The sequence below is a fragment of the Aythya ferina genome (assembly GCF_964211825.1).
Source record: "Aythya ferina genome assembly, chromosome: 1".
NCBI lineage: Eukaryota > Metazoa > Chordata > Aves > Anseriformes > Anatidae > Aythya > Aythya ferina.
The window spans coordinates 125,915,867-125,942,309 of NC_140296.1; the positions used below are offsets into that span (position 1 = coordinate 125,915,867).

The following is a 26,443-nucleotide window of genomic DNA, read 5'->3' on the forward strand; positions in this document are numbered from 1 at the left end:
TGTACTACATGACCTGAAATAACTTGTCTGTTTTATAGACACTTGTGTGGTCATACACTCCTCAGTAGCATTAAGATTCAAAGACACCAGAGGCAATAATTTTCCATTTAGATGGATCAAGCCCACTCGTGTAAATAACCCACCTTAATCAAATACTATTCCAACACTGCATCTGAACACTGCATACAAAGAGATGAGATACATTATAGTCCACTTCAACAAAGTGTTGATGGGAAAATGCAAGAGCATTAGAATGTAAATTTTCTTTAGATTACAATGCAGTCTGAAAACAGCTTCGCTATCTATGTCTTTCGAGTGGCCTTCATATAAAGGGTAGCCAGGTCAAACAACATACCTGTTGCTTGTTAAATTTGTGCAATTTAACACAATTGTGGAAGACAGTACATATAAACATGGTGGTTCATATTCCATATTGAAAGAGCAGAGGGAGAGGAATTACATCTCAGAGAGAGGCTTTGGACAGGTCTTATTTTAATTTCCATCATGATTCTTCCAATCACATTTCTGCTTATGCTAACTGCAGCCTCTTTTTCAGAGCCTCCCATTAGAAAAATGCTCTACCTGACTATTATCTCCCAAAATAAAAGAGCTGTTGCTCCAAGTTCTTAGACACTTTCAGAAACCACTTTCCATAGGATAGGATTGGACTTGTTCATGTCTGAAAGGAGAAAAAGTTTACATTGGTTCTATTCTCCCTTAAGATGCAGTAGATCATAAAGGATTATAAGCTAAATGATTGTGAATATTTGGTGAATAGGAAGTTTAATGCCAACAGGTAGGAGCCTGAGTTCAGTATAGTACAGAATGAGATCATGGAATGCAATAATACAAAGCCATGTAGACTACAAGAACAGATGGCGATGAATTGAAAAATAAAGGTTGTCTCAGGTCCTTCCTCTTCCTAATGCAAAACTGAGAAGAACTGGACTTCATATCTGAGTGAACTACATACAAAACAATTTTATGGAATCATTTTACCACCACTGCACAAGTATTTCTAGATCCTACAGGAATTTAAACTGCAGATCCTCCTGAACAGCAAGACATGAAGGGAGAGAAGGACTGGAAGCAGAAGGAAGGAGCCAGTCTAGTTTAAATATGTCCCCGAGACTCACACCTCATAAGTCATGATGCAGCAAGTAGGGATTTACCTTTTCTGAAGTTTTCTTGAGCTCCAGGGGAAAACTAGATGCAGTTACCCTGAAAAAAGTAATACTGCTCCTCCCAGCCCACTCACTCTATCAGGAGAGGAAATCAGTGTGCTAGCACTGGATGAAGAAAGATCACTTCTGATGTCTAAATCCCATGGTCAAAGAGTAGTGGGTCCCAAGAGCCATCATTTTGGAAATGCAAAGTTGTACAAAAAAATCATCAGACTAAAAGTTGTGACATGGAGACACACAGCCTGCAGACTGCTCCAAACAATGGAATGCTGTCAATTGAATGGTTGCTGGCAGCCCTTCCTCTTCCACTGTATCTGGAGACAAGCAATGTTTCAGGATTGATTCTTTCAGCCTTGTCAGCAGGACAAGAGGACAATGTACATATTTCAATTCCATACAGAAAACGAGTTTATCAGAAACGAATACCCTGATGTGTTTTTCTTTTAAGTACTTTTTTTTTTTTGAAGAGAAGAGAAGAGAAGAGAAGAGAAGAGAAGAGAAGAGAAGAGAAGAGAAGAGAAGAGAAGAGAAGAGAAGAGAAGAGAAGAGAAGAGAAGAGAAGAGAAGAGAAGAGAAGAGAAGAGAAGAGAAGAGAAGAGAAGAGAAGAGAAGAGAAGAGAAGAGAAGAGAAGAGAAGAGAAGAGAAGAGAAGAGAAGAGAAGAGAAGAGAAGAGAAGAGAAGAGAAGAGAAGAGAAGAGAAGAGAAGACAAAAAAAAAACACAGTCAAATGAAGTATTGATGCAGGGTGTTGACATTTCATAGAAACAAAACTGGAATGCCCAGTTCTAAGTGACCTTTGGAAATAGCCTTCCTGTTTACCCTCACATTGCTTCTTTAGAAACTGATATTAAATGTTTTCAACAAACAGGCAGGAGACATTTTCTGGTATCTTATTTTCTCTCCCCTCTTGTTCTCAACCATTTATGGGATTTTTTTAAATTTTTAAAATAAAGAAACAATATCTGAGGGAAGGCCCATTTCATACCCAGTTGAGAGGATATGCTTTCAAAAGGCATGACTGCTAAAATGGAGCAAAAAGACAGGTTTGTTCTAGCTGGACTTGATGATCTACCTGGCTTTTGCTGTACCAAAGTCCCATGATGCCATACTTTGAAAATGCAATACAAAATAAATCATAAATCAAGCAAAAAGTATGTGTTACATTAATCATTTCAAAGGTTGAAGCTCTGTTCTGTGCCCTATTTTTTTATTATTATTATTAAAATGTACCACTTAGAAGTTATTATGCAACCATGGCATAATTCTATCATAGTTTGAGATACACTTGCTTTTTCTAAAAGAACTATATAATTATGACCAAACATACCTATTTTTCCTGTGCCTTAATCTTTTTAATATGTGCTTCAAGAATCTAACAATGAGTAATACTTAACAATGATACTAAACTTAGATCACAAGCACAGCTAGCTCTGAAGCAATAGGAGTGCAACAGGATTTAGAAGACAAAAGTACTTTCAAGCATATTGTTTTACAGATTGTTATTGCATGGCAAATTCACTGTTAACATGCACATAAAATCTAGAGTTGAAAAAAATCTGGATTTTAATCTGTCAATTAAAAGTCTTTTCAAATAATAAATAAATTAAGGATATTTATCTCATCATTTCTCTGGTAATGTAACAGCTACCAAAGCTGACTGAAAATTATCAGATTATGAGAAATATCACTTTTTGACAAAAAAAAAAAAAAAAAAAAAAGAGCAATTTCTCTATTTAAATGTCTAAAAGAGAGTTGCTTCGTTTTTGGACAACTGCTACTCTTTGGTGGATTTCTTCTGTCATTTATTAGAAGGCTTAACTTCTCTTTTCCTAAACAATCCTTCATAATTTGTTTTCTAATACTCAACAAATCTGTCCAGAAATATGTTACTAGTTTGCTGGGTTTTGCTTTTGCAGACGTAAAAAGACATTGCCTGCAGTTACCATTTCTTTAGGCCAAGTTTTCCTTCTTTGCACATTCGAAATTAATCCTCAGTACATTTCCATCTCCCTGTTCATGCAATGGCCTAATCTTTTGGACTTTACTTACAAAGAGAAAACTAAACAATTTTAGATTCTAGGAGTAATATGTTATGGTAACCCCTTCAACACCATATCATTTTATGTTTTCCAAGGTCCTTTGTCCCCTTACATTTGAAAGCGCTTCCTTCCCTGCTGGTTGCCCTCTAGAAGATGGTGGTGAGTGTTCCACTGATGATTCTGTGTTTTTCTTATCTAATTCCATCTCAAAAGAAGTACTCTCATCTTCTGTCTGTTTGCTCAGCTGCTTATCAACCGACCTATCAAGAAGCTGGGGTAAATGATCTTCCTCAATTGATATTATTCTTTGGAGATGGGATGCTTTAGACATTCCTCCAGTGGCTCCAGCATCAGGATCAACAGAGGGAAATCCATTCAATCCAGCAGAATTCATTCTTTTTGATGAGTTATTGAAAACATCATCTTCAAATGAACAGCTAGACAGAGAGAAAAAGTAAATAGATTACAAAAAATATACTGGGCCTAGCTTCCTATTGTTTTTTTCCTAGTATAACTGAATTTAATCTCTCATGTTGTTACTACTTGCAGCAGGCATACTTACTTCGGTCTAGTGTCTACTGAAAAGTCAGTTCATCACACAAGGTGTATGTATATAGTGTGCTTAATAAGTACAAGTATCATGGGGAAAGCTAATAACTTCCAGGGGAAGCCTGAACCAGAAGAGAAAAAACATAAGTTTAGCCTCATTTCTAACCTCATGGAATAGCTACAGTAAATTTCTCTATTGTGATTTCCTCATGTACACACACAAACATCTGCCTGTTCTGGAAAAACAAAACAACCACTTCATCTAGACACTTTCTATGTGTGATTTAATTCTCTCTTTGCAGGTAGGAGGGAGCTGGGTTTGTTTAAAAGGGAGGAGAAAAAAAAAAAAAAAAAGCCAAGTGGGGATTTTACGAAAGTAAAAGGGTAGTGAAAAAGACTCTTCTCAGGTAAGTGCAATGACTACAGATGCAAGCTGCAGTACGCAAAATGCTGATCAGATAAGGGGAATGACATTTCCTCATGAGACTGATGCAGCAAGGGAACAAGTTCCCCAAAAGACTTCTGGAACTCCATCCAGATGTTCAAAACTCAACTGGATACAGCCCTAGGCAACCTCATCTAGTTTTGGAGTTATTCCTGCTTAGAGAGGGAGGTTGGACTACAACCATCCAAAGGTCCCTTCCCATCTAAATTTTTATATGAATTTTGGGTCATGATTGCTTTTGCCAAACACACTCCACTTCTTGGTACTGAACTTACAAAAATTTATCTCTGCATCCTGTTTCTTCCTACATTTCATGATCTTGGGCTGGTGGGGACGTTGTCTTAGCTGCTATTTCCAAGTGACACAGCAGTCTTCTTTCTAGCTCCTTTTGCCTCAAAAGAAATATGATAGTATTTCACTGAGATCACCATCTTGTTCCTCTTGATTTCAAGTTCACAGTCATGCAGATGAGAGTTGATTCCCCATTTTTCCCTAGTTCAACTTCCCATACTTTACAACTGGGCTACTTACTGGTCCCTTACAATGAGAAGGGAGGAAGCATACACTTCCAAGGACTTACTAAGGACATTGTACCACATCAGCACTGGGCAATGGGTATGTTTCTGTGTTTCCCATCACCCACAACTGCAGAAGTCTCTTGCCTTTGGAGACTGGACACTTGTTTTAAATGAAAAATTGTCTCTTTATTTCCAAATTTCTTAGAGAGCACATCAATCTTAAAATAAGACGCTTTAAAAATACATGCTTTGGAAAGTCCAAATGCTTAGTAATATTGGAAGGAAATAATCCTGGGAAAAAATTTCCCACACCATTATATAAGCCTAATATACTTAAATAAGAATTAGGGAATAAATAAAAAAGTTCTTACCTACTAGGCAGCACATTGCCTTCTATGTATTTCCCAATGACAGACCCTGTTCTTTGCTTCCAGCTGGCTTTTCGAGCACTTGTTTTGCATTGCTGCACAAATATAGAATACTTTTACTAATTTACTCCTGCTCATTATGGTTAGCTGTCTTCATTACTTATGCTGAAATAACTCAATGAATATGACAGAAAAAATGTAGAAAAAAACATTCTAGAGGCATAAATGCTTTAAAATTCTGACCGATAGACGATCAGAACATGGAAATTCCAGACCCTGCAAGAATAAATCATCTTTGCAAACAAAGTGAACCACAAAAAAGCCGCAAAATGACATGAAAAATCAGTAGATCTATGGCAATTTACCCTAGCACCTTCTTGTAGGGATAAGAACACAAATAACTGTAAACTAAGTGGTCTTAGTCTCCTGAAGCCAGGGTACTTCTGGAACTTTTTAGGGGATCATTCTCTGCTGCTGGATGAAAAGTTAATATGATCTGCTCTTTTCCAATACTGACAGATATTCAGGTACTGATTCAAGTACTCACATGTTGTACTGTTCTGTGAATGCTTCAGATCAGCTACTCTTGACTGAATAATTATCTCAATTTAATTGTTCCATTTTTAGTTTATTTCATCCTCTCATGATTGCAACCCTAGCTTCTTATAAAATAGGTTCATCTTCCTTAAGATAGCTCCAACTTTATAATACCAAAAATGTAGCTCTTAAAAATTATTCAGTACATTTAAAAATCATACGCTCACATAAGAGAGAACATGATATAAATTAAGAATGGAGCAAAAAAGGAGTAGCATAAAAGTCTATCTCCTTCACAGCCTTCTGATACCCATATTTCAAAGCTGTTTTTATATGTATTTGTTCAACACTGGGATTGAAAATGATAGTCTTTACCTGTAAAAATATGTCACGTTCATCTTTGAGATGTTTGTTCCTCTCCCTGCAAAGAGGGAACACAAAAGAAACACTGAGGCCAAGTATATAAAACTTCTGGATTTTCTACTCAACACCAACAGACTGAACAGCTGACTGTGTAAAAAGCAAGAAAAAATGCACTTTAATTTGGCACATCTCCACCCTTAATCATGCTCTATTTATATTCTTAGCACAGTCAGCTCCCTGTCTGGACTACTGAGTCTTCGGTGGGGCTATGCCAATCAAAGCCAGCTGGCATCTGGCCCTCATTCTGTACTTTATCAAAACAAATGCTTTAATACATCAAAATCAGTTCTAGTCAATATGCTTTTACTTACTCTGAATTAGAATATTTAAAGCTTTTCACAGTATACATGACTTCTTAATGAGGAGAGGGTATAATGAACACTACCTCTGTTCATCTGGTGAGATCTGTGAAGGTCAGTTACATACCAATGAGAGCTATAGTTGTGTCTTCCTGGGATGAATCTTTCTACACAGCAGGCCATATAGTGCTGAGCTTTACAATTGTAGCCAGAACAGCACTGGTAGTGCACCTGTATTTTGTCTGTTGCTGAACTATGCTGGCACAGCATGAAGGCTGTCTCTCCAACTCCTCCCAACTCACAAAAGCCAGTAGGGTCAGGATGGGCAAGAGGTGGAGAGGGGACATAGCCAAGACAGCTGGCCTAAAGTGACAAAAGGTATATTTTGTATGACATCGTGTTTAGTAATAAAAGCTGGAGAAGGAGAAGCAGAATCTGGGGTTCTAGTCATGAAGGTTCTTTTCTTCCCAAGCAACTGCTATGCATATTGAGGCCCTGCTTCTCAAAACATGGGTGAATATTACTTGCTGATGGGAAGTAGAGAAAAATTTTCTTCTTTTGCTTTTGCATGGCCTTCACTTTCTCTTTTCCTGTCATTAAACTACTCCTTATCTCAATCCATGGGCTTTTCTTTTTGTTCATCATGTTCTTCTATGAGGGGGAGTGAGAAAGCAGTTTGGTGGAGCGTAGCTGGCCATAAGCTTTTTAATCATCACACAGCCATGGAAAAGTCGCTCTAGAAGAACATCCAGCTTCATTCATTATGCAGAAAAGATGAAAACATCAAGAAATGTAGACTCTAGGCATTCAGCCAGCTCTGATGAAATCTGACAATACACCTGCTCAGTACATCACTCATTGTCTCCGTTTATTGCTGGCCTGGCCAGAAAAGAGACTGAGGTGCCACTGCAGCCTTGGTGAACTGATAGAATGTTTCTATCTATTGCCCCCTTACTAGTAGCAGGCAACACCATCCCACATGGAGCAGCCTACAGGAAAAAGGCTGCAAATTCCTCAAACTTTAGCATGGGAGTGTTTTAGGTAAATTTTAAATCAGAGCTCCTGAACTAAACGTAGTGAGTGAAGGCCTACAGGCAAGTACAACCTGTAGCCAGTGAACAAACAAAACTAAAATTGCTGCTTATTAAAAAAGGGTTACAATTGTCTGAACACAACTCCAAACTTTGAAGTCTTTCAATACACAAATGTTACAGAGAAAATTAGCTGGGTATATTTTTATGTAATTTTACAAATAAACACATTTGGGTAAGAGTCTTCTTCATTTTGGCAGTATTTCCATCACTTTAGAAATAACAGAGACTTTTATCAAGCTTCAAGTCTCCAGTGGCCAGGCTCCTGCCACAAAGGCAGCTTAGAACAGTTCATAGTCTTGTTTTGTTTTACATTTTGGAAGGAGCTTGTCCCAGTTACCAAATTGCCAAAACAAAGAACATCTCTCACATTTACTGTCTTCTACTGCCCTAAGAATAGGGCTTAAAAGCTGGATTGCTTTTTGTACCCATCTTACTACCTTTTGTTTATTTATCTTATGGTGAGATGACCTTGGCTGGTTGCTGGCTGCCCACCTACGCAGTCCCTCATGCTCCTTCCTCAACAGGACAGGAGGAGGAGAGAATATGATGGAAAAGCTCATGGGTAGAGATAAAGGCAGGCAGACCACTTACCAATTACTGTCACAGGCAAAAGAGACTTAACTTTGGGAAAACTAATAAAATTTATTGTCACTTAAAAATAGAGTAGGATGGTAAGAAATGAAGAAAAATTAGAAACATAGTCCCACATTCCGCTTTCTTCTCAGACTGAAACTCATGCCTCCATTCAAGACTCTTCTACTTCTTCCCAAGCACTGCACAGGGAATTATAACAGGATAATGTGGTCAATCCACACCAGTTCCTCTCTGCTGCTCCTTTCTCCTCACACTTTTCCCTTGAAAGGTGGGGTCCCTCTCACAGGCTAATCGTTCACAAACTCCTCCAGTGTGGGTCCTGTCCATGGGCTATGGTCCTTCAAGAAAAGATTGCTCCAGCAGGAGTTCTCCACCAGCTGCAGTTCCTGCTGGAAAATCTGCTCCTCTATGGGGCTCCTCTCCACTAGTCACTGATTCTGCAAGCAGCCTGTTCCTGTATAGGCTCTACATGGACTGTAGGGGAATCTCTGTTCTGAGGCCTGAAGCACCTCCTGCCCCTCTTTCTTCACTGACATTTTGTCTGCAGGATCATTTCTCACACATATTTTTTCTCACTCCTCTCTCTACTGCTGCACAGTGGTTTGTGCCCTTTATTAAATATGCTTTCCAAGGGTTACCATGAGCTTGGCTTCTGGGCTCAGCTGTGTCCTGCAGTAGGTCCACTGGAACTGGCTAAAAACAGCTGTGTTCATCAAAGAGAAGCCCCTGGCCTCTTCTTACAGACGCCACTCTGTAGATCTCATTGAGACACATAAACTGAATGTATAACCTACTATCATTTCATCCCTTAATGTACATCTTTAGAATGATGTAAGAAGTTCTTGAAAGTAAGGTTTGCATTACCTTAAGAAATCCAGCTGTTTCAGAAGTCCTGACTTCTCCCTCTGTAAGGTTTCTGTCACACGGTATACTTCTCTGTAATGTAAAGAAATACAGAAAATTTTTCTAACCATGGTAGCAAAATGCTTAAATGTTTCCCTCTAGGAGTATCCACATTTGAGACTTCAGCTTCTCCAAACCTGTAGACATTTTTCTGTATGATTGGTTACTAGTTTAAGAAAAGAAGTTTATTTAGCCCAAGGCCCACAAGAATCACAGCAGCTTTAGTTAGCAAAGGTAGAAGTAGGGGTTCTTTTTAAAAAAGATAGAGGGTTTATAATTTCTTCATCCAAGGACCTTAGTTTATGTTGATACTGACACATCATTCAGAGAAGACATACAGCTGAAATCCTTCTCATTCATGGCCACTGAAGACCATGCAACATTTTACAATTTAACCAAAATTTGAGTTTATCTTCCTGCTGCGACCACAGGTCATTCTCACATGTCTGCAATCCCTAAAAGTTATTTTCAGTTCATGACTTAAATAGTTGTACAACCTTAAACGCTGAATGCAGAGTATCAGATATTTGTACTGTATTTACACCATTTGCTTTAACTTCATGCAATGATGTCGGGCCTTAAATGTGTTATGCTGTTCTGTGAAGTCTCAAGTTCTTCCTGTGTGCAGTCTGAATATTACACCTGCTTCAACAACTCAGGTCTTACCAGACTGATACAGATGTTTAAAACAACACTGTAGGTACAGTTGAGTAGGGCTGAGATCTGGTTCCATAAACTACTATTGAGTCCAAAGTGCTTTGCAAATGTTGTAGCAGTCTGACCACTGGGCTGATTTCCTCTGTAGTTTTAAAACCAGATCATTCCATAGTCTTTGCTCTGGATCTGAAAATAGAGGCCTCAAAGAGGAAACAAACTGCCTTGAGGAGGAATATTTCTACTGCCTACTTCCAAATCACACATCAAATATGCAAACCTAAAAATAGGCTTCTAAACACAGTGCCAGTTTTTAAACAATCATTTATCAACAACGTTCATTGTTTATACCTTCAAGAAAAAATAAATTAGCAGTAACTAACTAGAGTTTGGCACGATGCTTAACAGGAAAAGACTATGACATTTGAAATATGCCAAATAGCCACAATTCTTGAGTTACATAGTTGACTGATGAAATTTATTTCTTCTAGCAAGATATGCACACCACTGTACGTCATCCATCTGCTCTCCATAGGCAACAAGAGAGTTTTACAGATCCATGACCATTTTTGAAAAAACATTTTCTATTAGAAGGCCTCCAATGAACTCTTCTGCAAATTATAACTTCAATGTAATGTATATTTCCCCTTATGCAGAAGGCTGGAACAGAACAAGACAGGTTGATCTGTCACTTAAAGGCCATTTTTACCCTTCAAAATATGAATCGTAAATATTTCTTCTTGAAAAATATTTTTACATTCAGCATCTGAGATCCAAAACATTTCAACAAAATGATGGTCTGGATCACCACAAAGCCTCGTGTGAGCTTTAATTTAGCAGCATAAGCTGCCTTTTATCTTGCTGGCCAAGCTCCTTGGTCAAAAATGATGAATTAGACTTGCTTTTGATGGACAGAAGTACATCCTAGTTGTCTCATAGTCACAATACATTTGGAGAAGTGAACTTCACATGAATAGAGCTTTGAAGAGTATGGATTAATGTGCCAGAACTAATTTTAATTTCACTGGTATTTCAAAACTAAAACATACTTTTAAAACTAGTTTAGACTATTTTTTTTTATTATTCTAAACAACCTCAAAAAATGGGGGAATGAGGAGAACATTCACATTTTGAAGAAGCAGCAAAAGATTCTGCAGAAGCCAGCATGCTACAACAAAAAACATGTTGAGTTACTTGGGGAAATATGACTAGAACTGGCTTTGTTGATGGTTTCTGCTTATAACACAGGTTCAAATCACAACACTGAGTACCTTGAGAAGGAAACTCACCGGCATGCCAGGCAAAAGCATTAGAATCACATCAGTTGATGACTTACATTTCCTTTTCCTCATTTAGCCTTGATGCTTCCTCCTGAAGAACCTGTAACTGTTGTTGAGCCAAATGCAGATCATGAGAAGTTCTCACTAGGTCATCCAGCAGCTCCTGGTTAGTCAGCTTCAGCTTGGCATTCTCTACTTTGGTTTCTTGTTTGCCACTGAGAAGTTCTGTACATTGTTGCTCCAACTGGGGTGGAAGAAAAGAGAAGAGAAAGTATTATAACTAACTGAGGCACTTTGACTTTTCAATTCAAGTCGTAGAAGTCAGCTGAATAGGGAAGCTATTTCTGTCAAAACCAACATATGAATGTAGTACATATGGTGCCCTCCATAGAGACATAGTGATGCCACACTAAAACAAAACCATTCTACTCTATCCTTGAATTCCATCCATTTCAAAAATGCACCAGATCAAACTGCAAAAAGGTGTAATTAGCTGCTTATCAGAGCTGCAAATCCCTCCCCACCCCCCATTTATTTTAGGTGCAAATGAACAATGAAGCATTTATACAGTATTATACGGTTGGGGGTTGTTTTGTTCTTTATGCCTTTCTTAACAATCCCATCATTTGATTTGCATTTTTGTATGCTACTGAATGCTGATGTGTTCTTATGGACCTCTCACTCAGATTTCCAAGATCAAACTCCCATCAGCACAGAATTCATCGTTTTAAGTGAGAAGCAAAGTAGCTCTCCTGCACTTTCCTTGGCTCCCACCTGCCTTCTTTACCTAGTACGAGTCTCATTACCCTCAATGCTATGCTGGACGTGCTTTGTCTCCAGTGCTTCCTTCTGTGTCACTCATCCCTTTGGGAACACTAATGAGAATACCTTGTCCTCTGTCTAAGCTACCCAGCATGGGAGCAAGCTAACAATTCAAGATCATGGTAGCCAGCAAAAAGGCCTAGGGAAAGGAACCCTGGACTCCAGAAGACCAGTCAGTATGGAATCAGATCAGTATTTCAGTCATGTCAGGCAGATGACCCTCAAAAGGGAGCCTCCCTCTGGCTAAATCAGCAGAAACAACACTGAATTCATCTGTAAGTTTCCTTTCACATTTTTGATAATCATTTCCACCACAGGAATAATTTAATTATATTGGGAAGGAAAAAAAAAAAAAGAGAGAGAGAGGGAGAAAGATAAAAAAAAAAAAAAAAGTATATTCCCAAGAGGTTCTTTCATATAATCAAGCATGGCAATTTTAATTAAACCATGCTACCATTACCAAGAATAGATTTAATTGTCAAAGTATATTTCCATGCAAGAGGAGAAGGTGAAAGTGACACAGTGCTCTCTGTATTAGGCAAACATTAGACAGGTAAAAGATAACCTAGCACACATTGATATCTAGATGAATGAAGAGTAATATCAGAAAATGGTGGGGTTATAGTATAACAAAAGCAGATCTGAGGAAGGATGAGAGTCCATTTCAGAGGTGATTATTAGGAATTAAAAAAAATACATGTAAAAAACATTGTCTATAACACTGAATTAAGCTTTCAGAGTAGGCAACTATACCAGAAAATAATAAAATACTGATCATACAATAAGAAGTAGAGAATTCCATTTGTACATCATAGGCTCCCTTTCCATAAAAAAGTGTAATTTTTATAGTAATAGGAAAATCCTGTCCTTCCAAAGCACTTTTCCTGAGACTTATGCAAATTCATTTATAATGTCCTCTGCACCCTTATACTAGAAATTACAAATAAAATTTACAAACTGATAATGCAATATATAGAAAAAAGTAACCATAAAATTAGATTAATAATAATAAAGAAAATAACACAGAATTGTTTTGTTTTCCAAGATATATAAGGTAAATATAAGACAAAACTTTTTGATGTTTCTTCCAGTGTTATGTGATTAGACCATGCTTAAAACTGAGTGTAAACATTTGAAGAGTTTCTGTGGTTTTATACCAATTAAGAACACAAATATATTAGACAACCACAGGAAAAGGCTTTCACAGAACTGCTGCTTGATAATTGAGCTTTAAACTTTTAAAAATAAATAAATAAATAAATAAAGAGAATATTAAAATCATTACAAAATTACAATAAATATTTTCTTATAGTTTTTCAGTTAGCTTCAGACTGAAAATGCCTGATCTGTGTCTCCACATACATCTTCAAAGGACAGGTTATTCTGCTCTGGTGCTGCAGTGTGGCAAACGTTTAAATGTTTGCTCATTTAAATTCCAGTGTTACCTCCTTTTCCCTTCTCTAATTTACTGACCTTGAAGGGGCTGAAGGGACTTTACAGCAAGTTTACACATAAAGAATTAGTCTGCTTTCCCAAGTAGGCCATGCACTTTAAGAAATAAAACACAGTAGGCTTTAAGAGGGGAACTTGACAAGCTGTTGCCATACAAGAGAACTAATGACAAGAGCAGTGGGCTTGATTCTATTTTCTTAAACACATCAACAAGCAGGCATGCCAGTAGCATTCAAGAAGATGCACAATTATTAGAGAAAGGTGTATCAGGCCCATTTGTTTAGAAGAGAGCATTTTAAGTTTGTAGTGCTGAATCCTCCCAAACAAGCAAAGAAACAGCTGGTACAAGCTTTGAGTAAAGATACAAGCTCCAAGAGCCTATTCCTGAGTTGTCTGGGCATTAGCACATGGCAGGCAGAAGAATTATATTACATTTCATAAAACTAACCTAGTACCTGAGGAGAATATCATTTTTTTCCCCATTTTATTATATAAAAGAAAAACTGCTCTACATATATAAGGTAACATTTTCCTAAGCATACACATAGAAATCTAGCAGCCATAACTCTGTTTTTTAAATGCGCTCAGGTAGCTACACCCATGATACAAAAGTAACAGAGGATCACAGTTTGACAGAACCACATCACACCAACTTATATTTTTGGTACCTAAAATGGCACCTAAAGAAAAATCACATTAATAAACTAAAAAAAATAATAATCTAAAAAAAAAAAAATTAAAATTGAGGATCTCTCTTAATACCCTTTTCTGGTTTTGAACCAATTGTTCCAGTTCTTGTTCTTTCGACAGGAGCTTGCACTCCAGCTCTTGGCTATAGGACTGAAACCTCTCTGCGTCCTGCAAAATTCAAAGGGGAAACGAATCAATAGAACAGCACAATTTCATCAGCAGGAAGAAACATAAGGAATCAGCTGTGAAAATAATAGAAAAGCTTTTAGCAGTGAACATGACTAGCTAGTGGTATAACTCAATTTAAGGATGGTATCATACATAAAACTAGACTCTGAGCTTCTGCAAACTGGTGGTGTTCAATAACTTTAATGACTGCAGTTACTAGAGCAAGTGGTGACTGCACATGAATTGTTCTCAAGCCACTATAAAGTGGAAGCAGAAATCTTCTGTCTTGGACACTCAGAGCATATATCCATGAGACTTAGGAGCTTAGCCAACCTAAACCAATAAAGTTACAATATAGCTTCCCATCTCCAGCAACACTTCTTCCTCTCCCACAGTAACATTCATGCTCATTCCTTACAACAGTGAGCTGTTTCAGAGAGCTAAACCAAATAGGAGATTTAAAAAACAAAAAGAAAAAAAAAAAAAAAAAAAAAAAAGAAAAGTGAGTAGCTTTCTGTATTTTTGTCCTGAACCAGACAATTGCTGATACAGTAGAGTGATGAAGTGATGAGAATAGAACCAACAAATACAGAACCAAGATGGACCTATTTAAATTGTTATGGAGCCATACTGTAGGTCAAATACAAGGTATCAGGACTGATACAGGAGATAAAGGCTATTGCAACACAGGTTGAAGTAAAAGAAACATTAACTGCTACCTTCAAAATCTATCCCTAACAACAATTTATTTTACCAATATTCCACTGATAGAGCAAGTGATCTGGGACTCAAGCTCTGCAACACATCTAGCAATTATGTCAATCTGTCACCTGTTTTGCTATCTAATCATCTTGCAATCACTGTCAACTCCAAGTGCCAATCAGCATTACTCCTTCAGACACTCCTCAGCTGAGACAAATCATCAGGCCACCCCTGAGTAAAATGGGGTTCCAGGCAGTTCATATTAGCTCAGAATCTATCCTATTCCTCTGCAGCATGCTTCTACTCCCTAAATTCCTCAGGAAGATGCCTCCAAATAAAAATTCCCACAAGAAGACAGTAAGCACAAGAGTGGTTCCAACATGCTGCTTTATATTGCCCTTTAGCAGTACATATAAAAGGGCAATCAAATGCATGTAACTGGCTTCTTATGTGGAAGAATATATATCCAAGTGAAAAAGGCAGACTAACAGGTCTTTATACAGATTTCAGTCAGCAGGGTACTAAGTATCTCAAATAGCTATAATTTGTACTCATATGTTATCCTAACAATTTCTTTAAACGTAGTCTTCAAGAGCTATTCTATATTCAAGCCATAATAATTCCCTTTTTATATGGCATCAATGCATCTCTCCTGGCAGTAGAGTCTTTGTGAGACTTTGCATTAGAGAAAAAAATTAACAATCAGATCTCCCCACATTAGTCATGTTAAAAAGCAATACTTCTTGAGTGTCATACTGATACCAAGTCAGAAGAACATATAGTTCTCTCCCTTATAGAATAATAGAACCAAATTTGAAATATTTTACTATGTTTAGTTAGATATAAGGAAATCTAGAAACTTTGTATATCTAATGCTACCTTACTCTCTAAAGAATCAGCCTTATCTGTAAGACCATATGGAACTGTATCCCAAGACAGGGGAAAGGGGTGCAAGATAACCTAGGCCTGGAAGATGTGCCTGTAAAAAATAGGTGAGGAACTCATGGTGTGCACATGTTTTTTGATGTGTAAATCACTTAGTTTAGTATGCATGTCTAAATTGGAACAACAAGATAAGAAAGAACAAGATGGTCTGAGCATATGCAACAACTAGGTTCAAGCAGCAAACATAGTCAGGAAGACTACCAACAACCACCAAAGATCACCAGTACAAACAAATGTGCATGTGTCAGGAACATTTACTTATTTTAACAAATTATGGTAAATAGTATGAATATGTTGATTATTTCTCTGACATCTAATTAATATGCATGTTCTAACTGTTTATAACCCCTGAAGCTTGGACAATTCGGCATGCACACAAAATGAGCAATCTCCTGTGCATCCAGTGCCACAAAGAATGCCTGCTTTCTAAAACTCCAAATTGAGTCTTAGAGAGTTTCTCTGACCGACTTTTACAGTATCAGGACAACCACTAGTGTGAAAGATGACTAAGCCACTAGCGTGAACGTTGACTAAACTGTAAATAGCTTCAGTGGGAAGCTTTAATGCAACAGCTTGAAATAAATGGCTTTGCCTCAAAAATACAACTAATTAGGGATCCAACGATCACTGCTTATAGAGTCACTTTTTTTTGGTTTGTTTTTTGTTTTGTTTTTTTTTGGTGGGGTTGGGGGGTTGTTTGTTTTTATGTTTTAGAATTTTCAATACAACTTCAGTTATGGGGTGTTAATATTGTATAAACCAATTCTTCCACCAGCAGGCAAATTTGCAAATACTTGTTATTCTTCAATTGATATGCAGAATTTATATAAAGGTTTCACCTCATTCACCACTGAAAACTGTTCTCAACTTGGAATGTAAAAACTGAAGTTTATGAATCATGTTATTGTCTTTGAGACAAATAAAGACTTAGAAGATTCTTTAGACAACTGATTAAGACACTTTTAGCTCTAACACAGTTTATGTCAGGGAAAAAAAAAAAAAAACAACAACAAACTTTATACATTTGGACCACAAAAGGATTTCTTTAGATATCATATTTGATTGAGAACTGAGGTGATCTTTGATGAATATCCACTAGTTTGGGCAACATTTTGAGTACCATGGGTTGTATGAAAACATATATTGTTTTCATTGATATAAAAGCTTTCAAAAAAACAAAAAGGCTTACAATTGGTTGTCCCAGAACTGTTGTGGAATCTTCATCATTGGCATACTCAAAACTCAACTGGACAAGGCCCTGAGCAACCCGATCTAGTGTGAAAGTTAAGAACAGCAGAGGTGCCCACCCAAATGATTCTTAGGTGACTGTTTCCTGCAGCCTGTTAGGATTTCTTGTTGGTTTCCTTGTTGGGGGGGGGGGAGGGGGAAGGGAGAGAAAAATCAAAAGAATATATTATTAAAAGCAATAGGTGAGATTTAAAGTAGACTTTTCAGAAGAAAAGGGAATTTGATGTTAAGTGTTCTTGAGGAAGTATGGCAGTGACAAAAGAATCTGACGTAACATTATCATGCAAACAGGTGTGCTGGTTTCAGAAATTACCATTACTTGAATAGCTGTTGTTGCAGTTCAGTGAGAACTTATCCACTCCACAAAAGCAGAGCTTGCAGAACTCAATAAGATTAGTGCTGCTGTGAACAACCTCAGAAAACATTTTTGCTAACTGTATCCAGCAGTTGGATCTGTAGGAGCATCGATAATACAATGAAGCAGTAGTTCCATTGACTTTCAAAAGAAAATCAGCTGCTACTCTATGCCAACCACTGAGCACAGTACAGTGATGTTCTTTTCATCAAAGTCATTCAGTTGGAAGCTGCGGAGCCTGGATCAGATCAAAAGCATCAGTAAGGGAAATGCTGTTTTTTATAACTCTGTTGTGAAACACATTTTGTAGGCTCTTATTCCACACCCAGGATGAGTATAAAACCACTGGTAATAGGAGCAGAATCCATGCTAGCAATAACAACAGACACTCACTTTCAAGAGAAACTGCTCTTTCTCCTTTTTGATTTGCTGTTCCATTTCTTCATAGAGATTTTGAATTTCTTCATCAAAAGCTGCAGTTTTTCTAAAAAGAGATAAAAGTATACTGAATGTATGTAGCATTACTTTTACTTTTTTTTTTACTTTTGTAGCATTACTTCAGGTTACGTCTCATAACTACCAACTAAGCCCTACACATTTTGTGCCATAACATAAGTCACCAGAGACTGTACTGAGGGTAAGAAAGTGTGCAGGAAAGATCACAGATTTTAAAAAAGAAAAAAAAAAAAAAAAAAAAGAAAAAAAAAAAATCAACGAATCAAAGAAACAACAGCAGCAAACACCAAAATCTTGGGGAAAAAAAGCTTCAACAGCTCAAATGTTACATAAAATAAAAAAGCTACACAAAAAAAAATTGTAAAGATATACATCTGATGTTTCCATATAAAGCAGCTGTTCATTATGCAGTTTTAATGACTACTAAATCTTAGATTTAAGGAATAGAACTCTCTAGTGACACTAATAACAATACCAGAGTCTAAGTTTGCCAGTTAAAAGTGTTTCCAATGCAACATCACTTTTCACTGTAGGACTGCATTGTTCACCATTCAAAAGTATTAAATGAGGTACTTTTATCATGACTAAGCAGTTTTGGCTAGAATGGACTTCCTGAAAGTCCTTCTTGAAAGACACCTTACTTACTTTCTAAGAGCTTTGCAGAAACAATTTTTAAAGCTCAGCTAAAGATCAGACATAAATGTGCTATGCAAATACGTATCTGACAGTAGGAAAAAGGAAGAAAGGACAGAGCTCACTTTTCACCATTATAATATTACAATCTCACTGCAGTTTGATACATAAAGAATTACATCAAGTAGATGCTTCAGTTTGGACCATAAATAAATAAATAAACTACTGTTAAGGCTGTTCCTTTGTTCTGTTGCTATGCTATGCTGTGTTGTTTTCATTAATCCAGAAATTGAAAACCATAAATCACTTTGCATCAAATTCAGGGCACACTCAAGAGTGATTTTTAATAGAGACTAATAGGATCTTTATATGACATTACTACATAGTCCCCCTTATCTCTTTTGTTAGAGGTGTTCCTTGAGCAATCTGGAGAATGCATCCATTACAAATAAAGAAAAGAACCTTCTAGGGCATTAACATTAACAAGAGCAACACAATGAACATACAGTAGCAAAAAAAAAAAAATAATCAAAAAAAAACATTAATTTTGTACTTTGGGGAACCTACTATAATTTTTGTACCTAATGCTTTACAAAGTCTGTATTTTTCAATTATAAAAAGCTTGACTCACTTCTCACATAAAGCTGAAAAAAATGAAAGCAAACTGGAAAAAGCTTACCTACACTAACATAAGTGAGTAACTTTATAAAAAAGTCTTTCTTTCCCCCTTTCAAATATCTCAACACTTGACATTGCCAGCTTGCAATTTTTAGTAACAGATAGAAATGAGGGTGGAAGGTATTTACTCAGGATTTACAGCAGCAATAAACATATATTAACCCATACCAATTTGAAAAAAGAAAAAGAGAAAATTTGCTGTCATCTACATTTGTGTAAACTCAGACTAGATTAGAAAAGCAGCCCAGACGATGGCGTCTTCATATGACTGCAATGCTTCAAACAGGCAGTGCTGGAAAATCTAGGCAATTTATTTTACTCCCCTGTTCTGATCATGTTCTGATCTCAAATTTTATTTTCTTTAAAATAAGAAAATGCATCATAATAGCATTTTTCAATGACATAAAATTACACATATTCATAAAAATTATTTAGAAAGATATGGTAGACATGCTAAGATCATGTTTTAAAAGATCGTATTCATGCAATCACTTTGATCAGAACTAAATTGACTGTGTAATGAAATACATGTACCCTGTAACTTTGCACAGGCAGAACATACCGCTTAGAAGTCTGTATTTCCATGAGAGCATTAAATACTTTATTTGCTTCTGACAGGGAGAATAATTTTAGTTAGTCCTCTCATGTTTTGAAGCATAGTTTTTGGCAGCACCATGAAAACTGAAGTCACAAAAGTATTTAGGAACAAGTTGTTTTTATTTATGAGAATGCAAGGATAGAGAAAGGGACCGAGGTGGATGTGCAAAAGGAAAGAAGGGTGGATAAATGGCTAAGTCAAGAGTAAGCAATATGACAAAAGGATGAGAGTAAACTGCAGTATTGCTTAATGACTCACAGAGCTGAGGCAGGAAAAATGAAAGTCCATATTCATTCTCAACTTCCAAAGAGTGCTTATTGTCACCAAGCACAACACAAGAGAGATGATGAGACCTCAATAACCAGCATCTCTTATCTTCTGTGTCCCCACAGTAAATCCTGACCATTCTTTGTGTTTAAAAGTATGTAGGTATAAAAAATAAATAAAAAAATAAATAAATATCCCCTTTTGTATGGTCTTATCTTCAGCTTTGCTCTTATTTGTGCTTTTTTTTTTTTCCCCAAGAAAGGTTTTTCATACCTACTGTTATCTAAGACAGCACTACTACTGTGACAGATCTGACTCCGTCCAGCTATTCATTACAAACAAAGCAAGGATTTATGTGCTGACATCAGAGGAGTTAGCAGGAGCAATAGGAAGAAGAAATTAACACAAAACTGTTTTTACTACAAAGACATAAAGATACGATGCATTTTTAAGGTAGCAATTTAATATAAGTCAGAAAAGTCAGGTAATGCTAATGCTCCATGCACTCCACCTCTGTGATGGTTATTGATACATGATCATTAATAATCTGTAGGCTAAAACAGACAACATAACTTTCACTGTGCTGACAACAGACAAGGTGCCTCAAGGCTTAAAAAGGTGCCTCAAGGCTTAAAAATCACACTTGAAAATTCTGCAATCAGTATCAACTAGTTTGTCTTCAATGGCCATGTGTTTTTCCTTTTTCTTCCTTCAGAAGCCTTGTCACATTCTCAATATAACAAAAAGAGTGATGAAATTTTCAACAAGTATATTTGCCTTTACTGCTCAATGCTTAAAAATATATTATGTTCTAACACCACTAATATATAAGTGTTGGACAACTTTATCTCAACATATTTTTCAAACAATGATACTGTGAATGAAAGATACTGTGTACGTATCTGCTGGTCTGAATGCTGTTTCTATGAATCTAAAATGTTATTGCACTGAAATTTAACAGAGCAGACAAAAAAGCTATTGGAAGCACAGCCTGTACTGCTCTGGTTCATACCATATCCCACAAAGATACTAAAACAATTCAGAAAGCGTAAGAGCTTCCAGATCTGATCTGAAAATCAGGAGTTATTAATATATATGTAAATTATATGCATATAAAATTATAAAATTGATATAAATAAAAATTATAGGTGAACTTCAACTATAATCTGCATAACTATAAACCTGACTGCCCTTTGGAGTCAAACTTATTAACTAGATGAGAATTGCTTAGTATTTTCTTAGAATTGCAATGAAATAAAAGACATCTGCAAAAGAATTTCAGTCAATACAATCTGTTAACAGGAAAAGAAAACCTAATTTCAGACAGTTCTGCAGTATGTATAATTTTACTATTCACGACTAATAAAACTTCATGTTACAGGAACTCTTGTGATTATAGCCCTCAGTTCTCCTCTGAAATGCTTCACTTATTTCAAAGGCTTAAATGTAGGTAAGATAGATGTAATACTATACAAACTAACCAAGAAAGAAAAGCACTAACTTTTTTAGAGCCCATTCCAACTCATTCTTTTCATTATCTGCATCCTGGAGCTGGGAAAAAATTCTGGCCAGTAACTCTTCAAAACTGGAAAGTAAGTGAGATTCACCTTTTCTCAGCTGCAACCAAAGCTGCTTCACATCACTTTCACTGAAATAAAAGATTATAAAAGATTGTTATAAGAGAATATTCCTCAGTCTACAGTAAATGTTTGCCGCATCCTAGTAACAGAATGGAGGCTTCAAGGCATTACTAGTCAGAACACAAGTCTAATTAAAAACAAGGGCTGTTTACGCAGACTCAGATTGGAAAAGGATGAGGTAGGTGGGAAATTATAACAATCACTTTTATTCCAAAATATTGATCATAACATCAGGTCATGCATGACTGCAGGGAATCACAGAAATTTCTTGATTGTTGGATGCCTTGTTAGACACTTCATCAAACCAGAAATGGAGAAGAAAGGGGATAGATATCTCATCTGTCTCCTGTGATTAGTACCATCCCGTCACTTTTATTAGAAGCAGAGAATTTTCCACCAATCCAGTAGGCAAGGGACGGTGGAAAAGCTAATCAAAAACATTTTCTCATGACAAATGAATGAAACTCAGGCTCTACTGTGAATGATACATTTTTTAAAACACTTTGCTGAAATTTCCCTGAATAACTTCTTTTGTTTTTCCTTCCTGACTCGTTCTCTTCCACATGCACTGTTAGGCTGAACCTAGACAGCCATGAGTTCTATATTTAAAGGACAAAATGAGGATGAGGATATAAAAAGTACGTAACAATCTCTTCATATTGAAAGCCTTTCAGGATGACTGCCAATTAGCTCTTTTCTATAACAGGCGGTCAGGTTAGAAAAGCACTGATAAGCATTTATATTTCATGATAAGGATCACTGATACTTTTCTTAGACATTCTTATTATCTGTCCAGATTCTCTCCAATTTTTGTCCCTGTGCTTTCTTTGATACAGTACATTGACTGTGATTAACCAATGAACATCAGACCAATGCAACCAATGCACAAGAAACTCAGCAGTGGATGTTTTTAATGATTCTTTGTTTCAGAGGACATCATCCTGTTCCTAGAAGAGGTAAGTGTCATCATAGCAATCACAATATGCAAATAAATGCAGAGCAGAGCAAACATTCTTGCTTATGGTTAACAGGTGCACTTTAAACACATTCCTTATCAAACAACAACAACAACAAAAAACAGTCACCATGCACTGTTTGTGTTTTTGAAATCAGTAGCATCCGTGAATTCTCAAACAACATACTAGAAATTATCTATTTTCAAAATCCATGGTATGTCAGTGGTATAGTTTTCATATGGAACAGACATGTTTCACATGACTGCAGTGCAATAGCTTTGCTCTTGGAAATTTTGGGCTGAATGTCATTTTATCCTTTCTAACGGCTAAGAAAATTAATTTTTAAAGAGTCACCGTATTAATGAAAGGCCTTATTTCTCATCATTCATCTTGAGTTCCATTAAAATCAAACCACAGAGTTGAATCATAAAAGATTGTGTAATCTATTACTATTGCTGGTAAAACTCACTCCTCCAAGACCTTTTTTGCTCCAAGCCGATCCATCAGATTTGAGAACTGGAATTCCTCATCATCATCATCTTTCACAGTCTCTTCACTTTTAGGTAGGCAGGCTGTTTCAGCTTCCGATTGTTGCATTTCTTTATTTAAAGCAATCTGCCCCAAAAGAAACTGGCCTAAGATTTAAAAATTACATAGGTTATAAGTTTAGCATTTTCAGAAATCACTATAAGAAGTAATGTCATTGAAGAACACACCAAAGATCAAATTAAACAGTAAATATAATTTTTAGGAAGGAAAACCCATTTGTTTATGGGCAAAGGGAACATCATTAAGCAACTAAATCATGAGACCTGACAAGAGGATACCTGAGGTCTGTGCCTGGTTTTGTCCTCAAAATTCACAAACACACTGAAAAAGTTCAGACTTCCATAAACAAAAGACATAAACTGTGGCAACAAGCACTTTATAGATGTTGTGCTCCTAGATATGCTTAAAATTTCTTAATATACTTCAAATTCCTGCTTGTAACTGCATATCAAAGCTAGATTTTTTTTCACGTTCATTTTTCCTCCATTTGACTCACATGTATTTTAATTCTTCTAGACTTCACCACTACATTCTTTTCTTCCACCTATTCAGGATATTTCTATTAATAATAGCAAGATTCAGGCATTCCTGTCTATTGGCACCACATCATAATTACGAGGGACTTGCATGGAAGTCATGGGACTTTCTCATCAATTATTCACCATCCAGCAACACATCATGTTGAGACAGGGAACAAGATAAAGTATGTTGAATATATAGGTTTTAGCTAACACAATTGTATGCTAATAACCCCAATGATAAGGGAGTAAAAGACCGTATGCATAAGATAATGGAACCAGCAAGAACTGGCTTGACTGCTGAAGTTTTTTAATGAAAGCAAAGGTCAGAAGTTTAGCAGCAAGGAAGACTTCTGGCCTTCATTAAAAGACCACTGGAGTATGCCAGACCACCACCCAAGGACTCCAGTACGTATGTGAACAGGTGTGGGAACCTATGTTAATGATTATTTGCATACCTGATGAGTATGCAAGAGACTTACAATAAATGAAATCAATATGCATATATCCCACTAATATAAACACACTGCCAGTAACCCTTGGTGTGTGGGGAGGTTGAGCGGAGCAATCCCACACACACCCAGCACCGTAATAAAGAATACCTGCTTAATGACTTTGGTGATTGAGTTTTCACTGCATCAATGTTATCTTGGATTTGCTCTAGTAAGGGCAAATACTATAGAAGAACACTATAGAAGAACTGATTGCAAGAACTAACCATGGTTTGACAAATGAGTTGATTCAGTTTAAATTAACATGAGTTTAAGCAAGAATACATATTACTGGAGTTAGCTGGGTTGAAAGGCTCAAGTAAATTAACAAACTGTGAAACATTCTAAATTATTTTCTCAAAGTGTGAGGGCGTGGAGGGGATATGTAGAAAAGTACTCTGGATCCAGAGTATCGATCTCAAAAAGTAGGGAAACTGAGACCCCGCAATGAATACATCAAACAAAAATGCTAGCCACATCCTGGAGATAAAGAGGGTAGATATAAAGACAAGAGAGTGAAAAATTTTAAGAACTGCAAAGACTACTAAAAAGAAAAAAAAAAAAAAAAAAGAAAAGGAAAAGGTTTTTTTTCTTTTGTAGCTTTTTGTTTTGTATGTTCTGCTACATTCATAAAAAGGAAACTAGGAAGACAAGAAGAATAATAGCTGTTCATCAAGTATTTTGTGTTATATTTGTCATATGATGCTCATCCACCCAAGGACTCCAGTATGCATGCAAATAGGTGTGGGAACCTATGTTAATGATTCTTTGGAGACCTGATGAACCTATATTAATGATTATTCGCATGCCTGATGAATATGCAAGAGACTTACAGGAAATGAAATGAATATGCATACATCCCACTAATATAAGCGCACTGCCAGTAACGCTTAGTGCATGTTAGTTAGGTGGAGAGATCCCCCACACATCCAGCGCCATAACAAAGAATACCTGCTTAATAACTTAGGTTATTGAGTTTTCACTGTGTCACTGTGCCATGACTTCCCATCTTACACAGGAGAGAAACACCCTAGAGCCCTTTGGTGAGAATGAACTCTTGTAGACATCTTATAGACATCGTTTGACCACTTCTTCATATAACTGCTGTATCTGGGAAACAGTTTCCCTGTGTGCATCGTAAGTATACTGTTAGGATAAAAGATTCAAGTGGAGAGTAAAGAACCCAAATAAGAGTCTATATAGGAGACATGCTTTCCAAACTCACTGAATCCTGTGGTGAACTCCTTTGGGGTAAGTGACCCATTGCCATCTGCATCCAACATAACAAAAACTTTTTCAAGCTCTTCCAGGCTAAGAGGTAACTCAGGATACAGTCTCTGAAATCACAAAACATGCTGTAAGTTCACTCGCTACCACAGGATAAGAATGGAAGCTATAAACAAGACAAAAATCCCTGTAATTTAGTTTTTGTTTGTTTGTTTGTTTGTTTGTTTGTTTGTTTGTTTTAACCCAGAAGGAAAATTGAAATATATCTCAAAGGCTGAAACAACATTAACTGAGGAAGGTATGCTCTTATGACTTCATGACAAATTTATCTATAATCCAAGCATAAAACCCAGAATCAAAGAAAGAAATGTCTTCACAGTCCTTGCAAAAACAGACATTAAAACTTTATGAATATATATGGGTCTTTTACTAGGTGAAAATATATGCTATTCAGTTTTGGAAAGACAATAAAATGAGAATAAAATAAAGGAAATTCTCTGTGGATTGGGATTTGCCAAAATTACCACTAAAAACATAGTTGTTACTTTGCATTCAGTAACTTCAGTGAGATAATACATACTGGAAAATCCTATAGCACAGCAACCATCTGCACTCTTATCTTGCTCGGCTTCACAGAATTAGCACAAGTCATCACAAAATTCAGCAACACAACTAGACAGAAAGTTATTGACAGGTACTATTGAGCATTATACCGTGAGGTTTTTGCTTTTTCAACATAAGCAGTTAAAAGTCTCTCACTTGCATATACTCAGACACGTTTTTGTTTCTGAGGATATGGAAAGCTTCTCTACCTCATTTCAGATACTTAAGTTCGTTGTAGCTTGCAGTGAATTTATTTTGCCACTGCTCCCCATTTCTATTTCATCTATTAGTACTAAAAAAAATGGATTAGCACAATGACATTATGCTTTGAAATCATGCATGAGTACATTCCTGCTTTGTAACATTTTTTTTCATTGTTTCTACCTTCCCTGCTTTCAATTTTTTTTTCAAGTCATCTTATCATTTTTGCAGTGTGTTTTAAAAAGATTTTGTTGTGTGGTTGCTTCTTTTCAACAACTTTAGAAAATATGCATTTAGCCCCTCAAATTGTATGATTATTTTAAGAACAACTTGATTAGTTTATTTTGAACACTGAA

The 26,443-nt window shown here is 36.5% G+C and overlaps 1 protein-coding gene across 7 annotated transcripts in view; it reads right to left on the reverse strand.

The window, feature by feature from the left end:
- Positions 1-26,443, reverse strand: part of CRACR2A (calcium release activated channel regulator 2A) — a 70,602-nt gene that overhangs the window by 16,515 nt on the left and 27,644 nt on the right. For all 7 annotated transcript variants that reach the window (XM_084502629.1, XM_084502632.1, XM_084502628.1 and 4 more), the window contains 10 exons: positions 25,282-25,393; positions 22,968-23,133; positions 21,404-21,550; positions 17,664-17,754; positions 13,925-14,020; positions 10,945-11,132; positions 8,916-8,987; positions 6,017-6,062; positions 5,108-5,199; positions 3,337-3,661 (listed from right to left, as the gene is read on the reverse strand). In XM_084502629.1, coding sequence (XP_084358755.1) covers positions 3,337-3,661; positions 5,108-5,199; positions 6,017-6,062; positions 8,916-8,987; positions 10,945-11,132; positions 13,925-14,020; positions 17,664-17,754; positions 21,404-21,550; positions 22,968-23,133; positions 25,282-25,393 — 1,335 coding nt within the window. The remainder of the gene's footprint in view (positions 1-3,336; positions 3,662-5,107; positions 5,200-6,016; positions 6,063-8,915; positions 8,988-10,944; positions 11,133-13,924; positions 14,021-17,663; positions 17,755-21,403; positions 21,551-22,967; positions 23,134-25,281; positions 25,394-26,443) is intronic.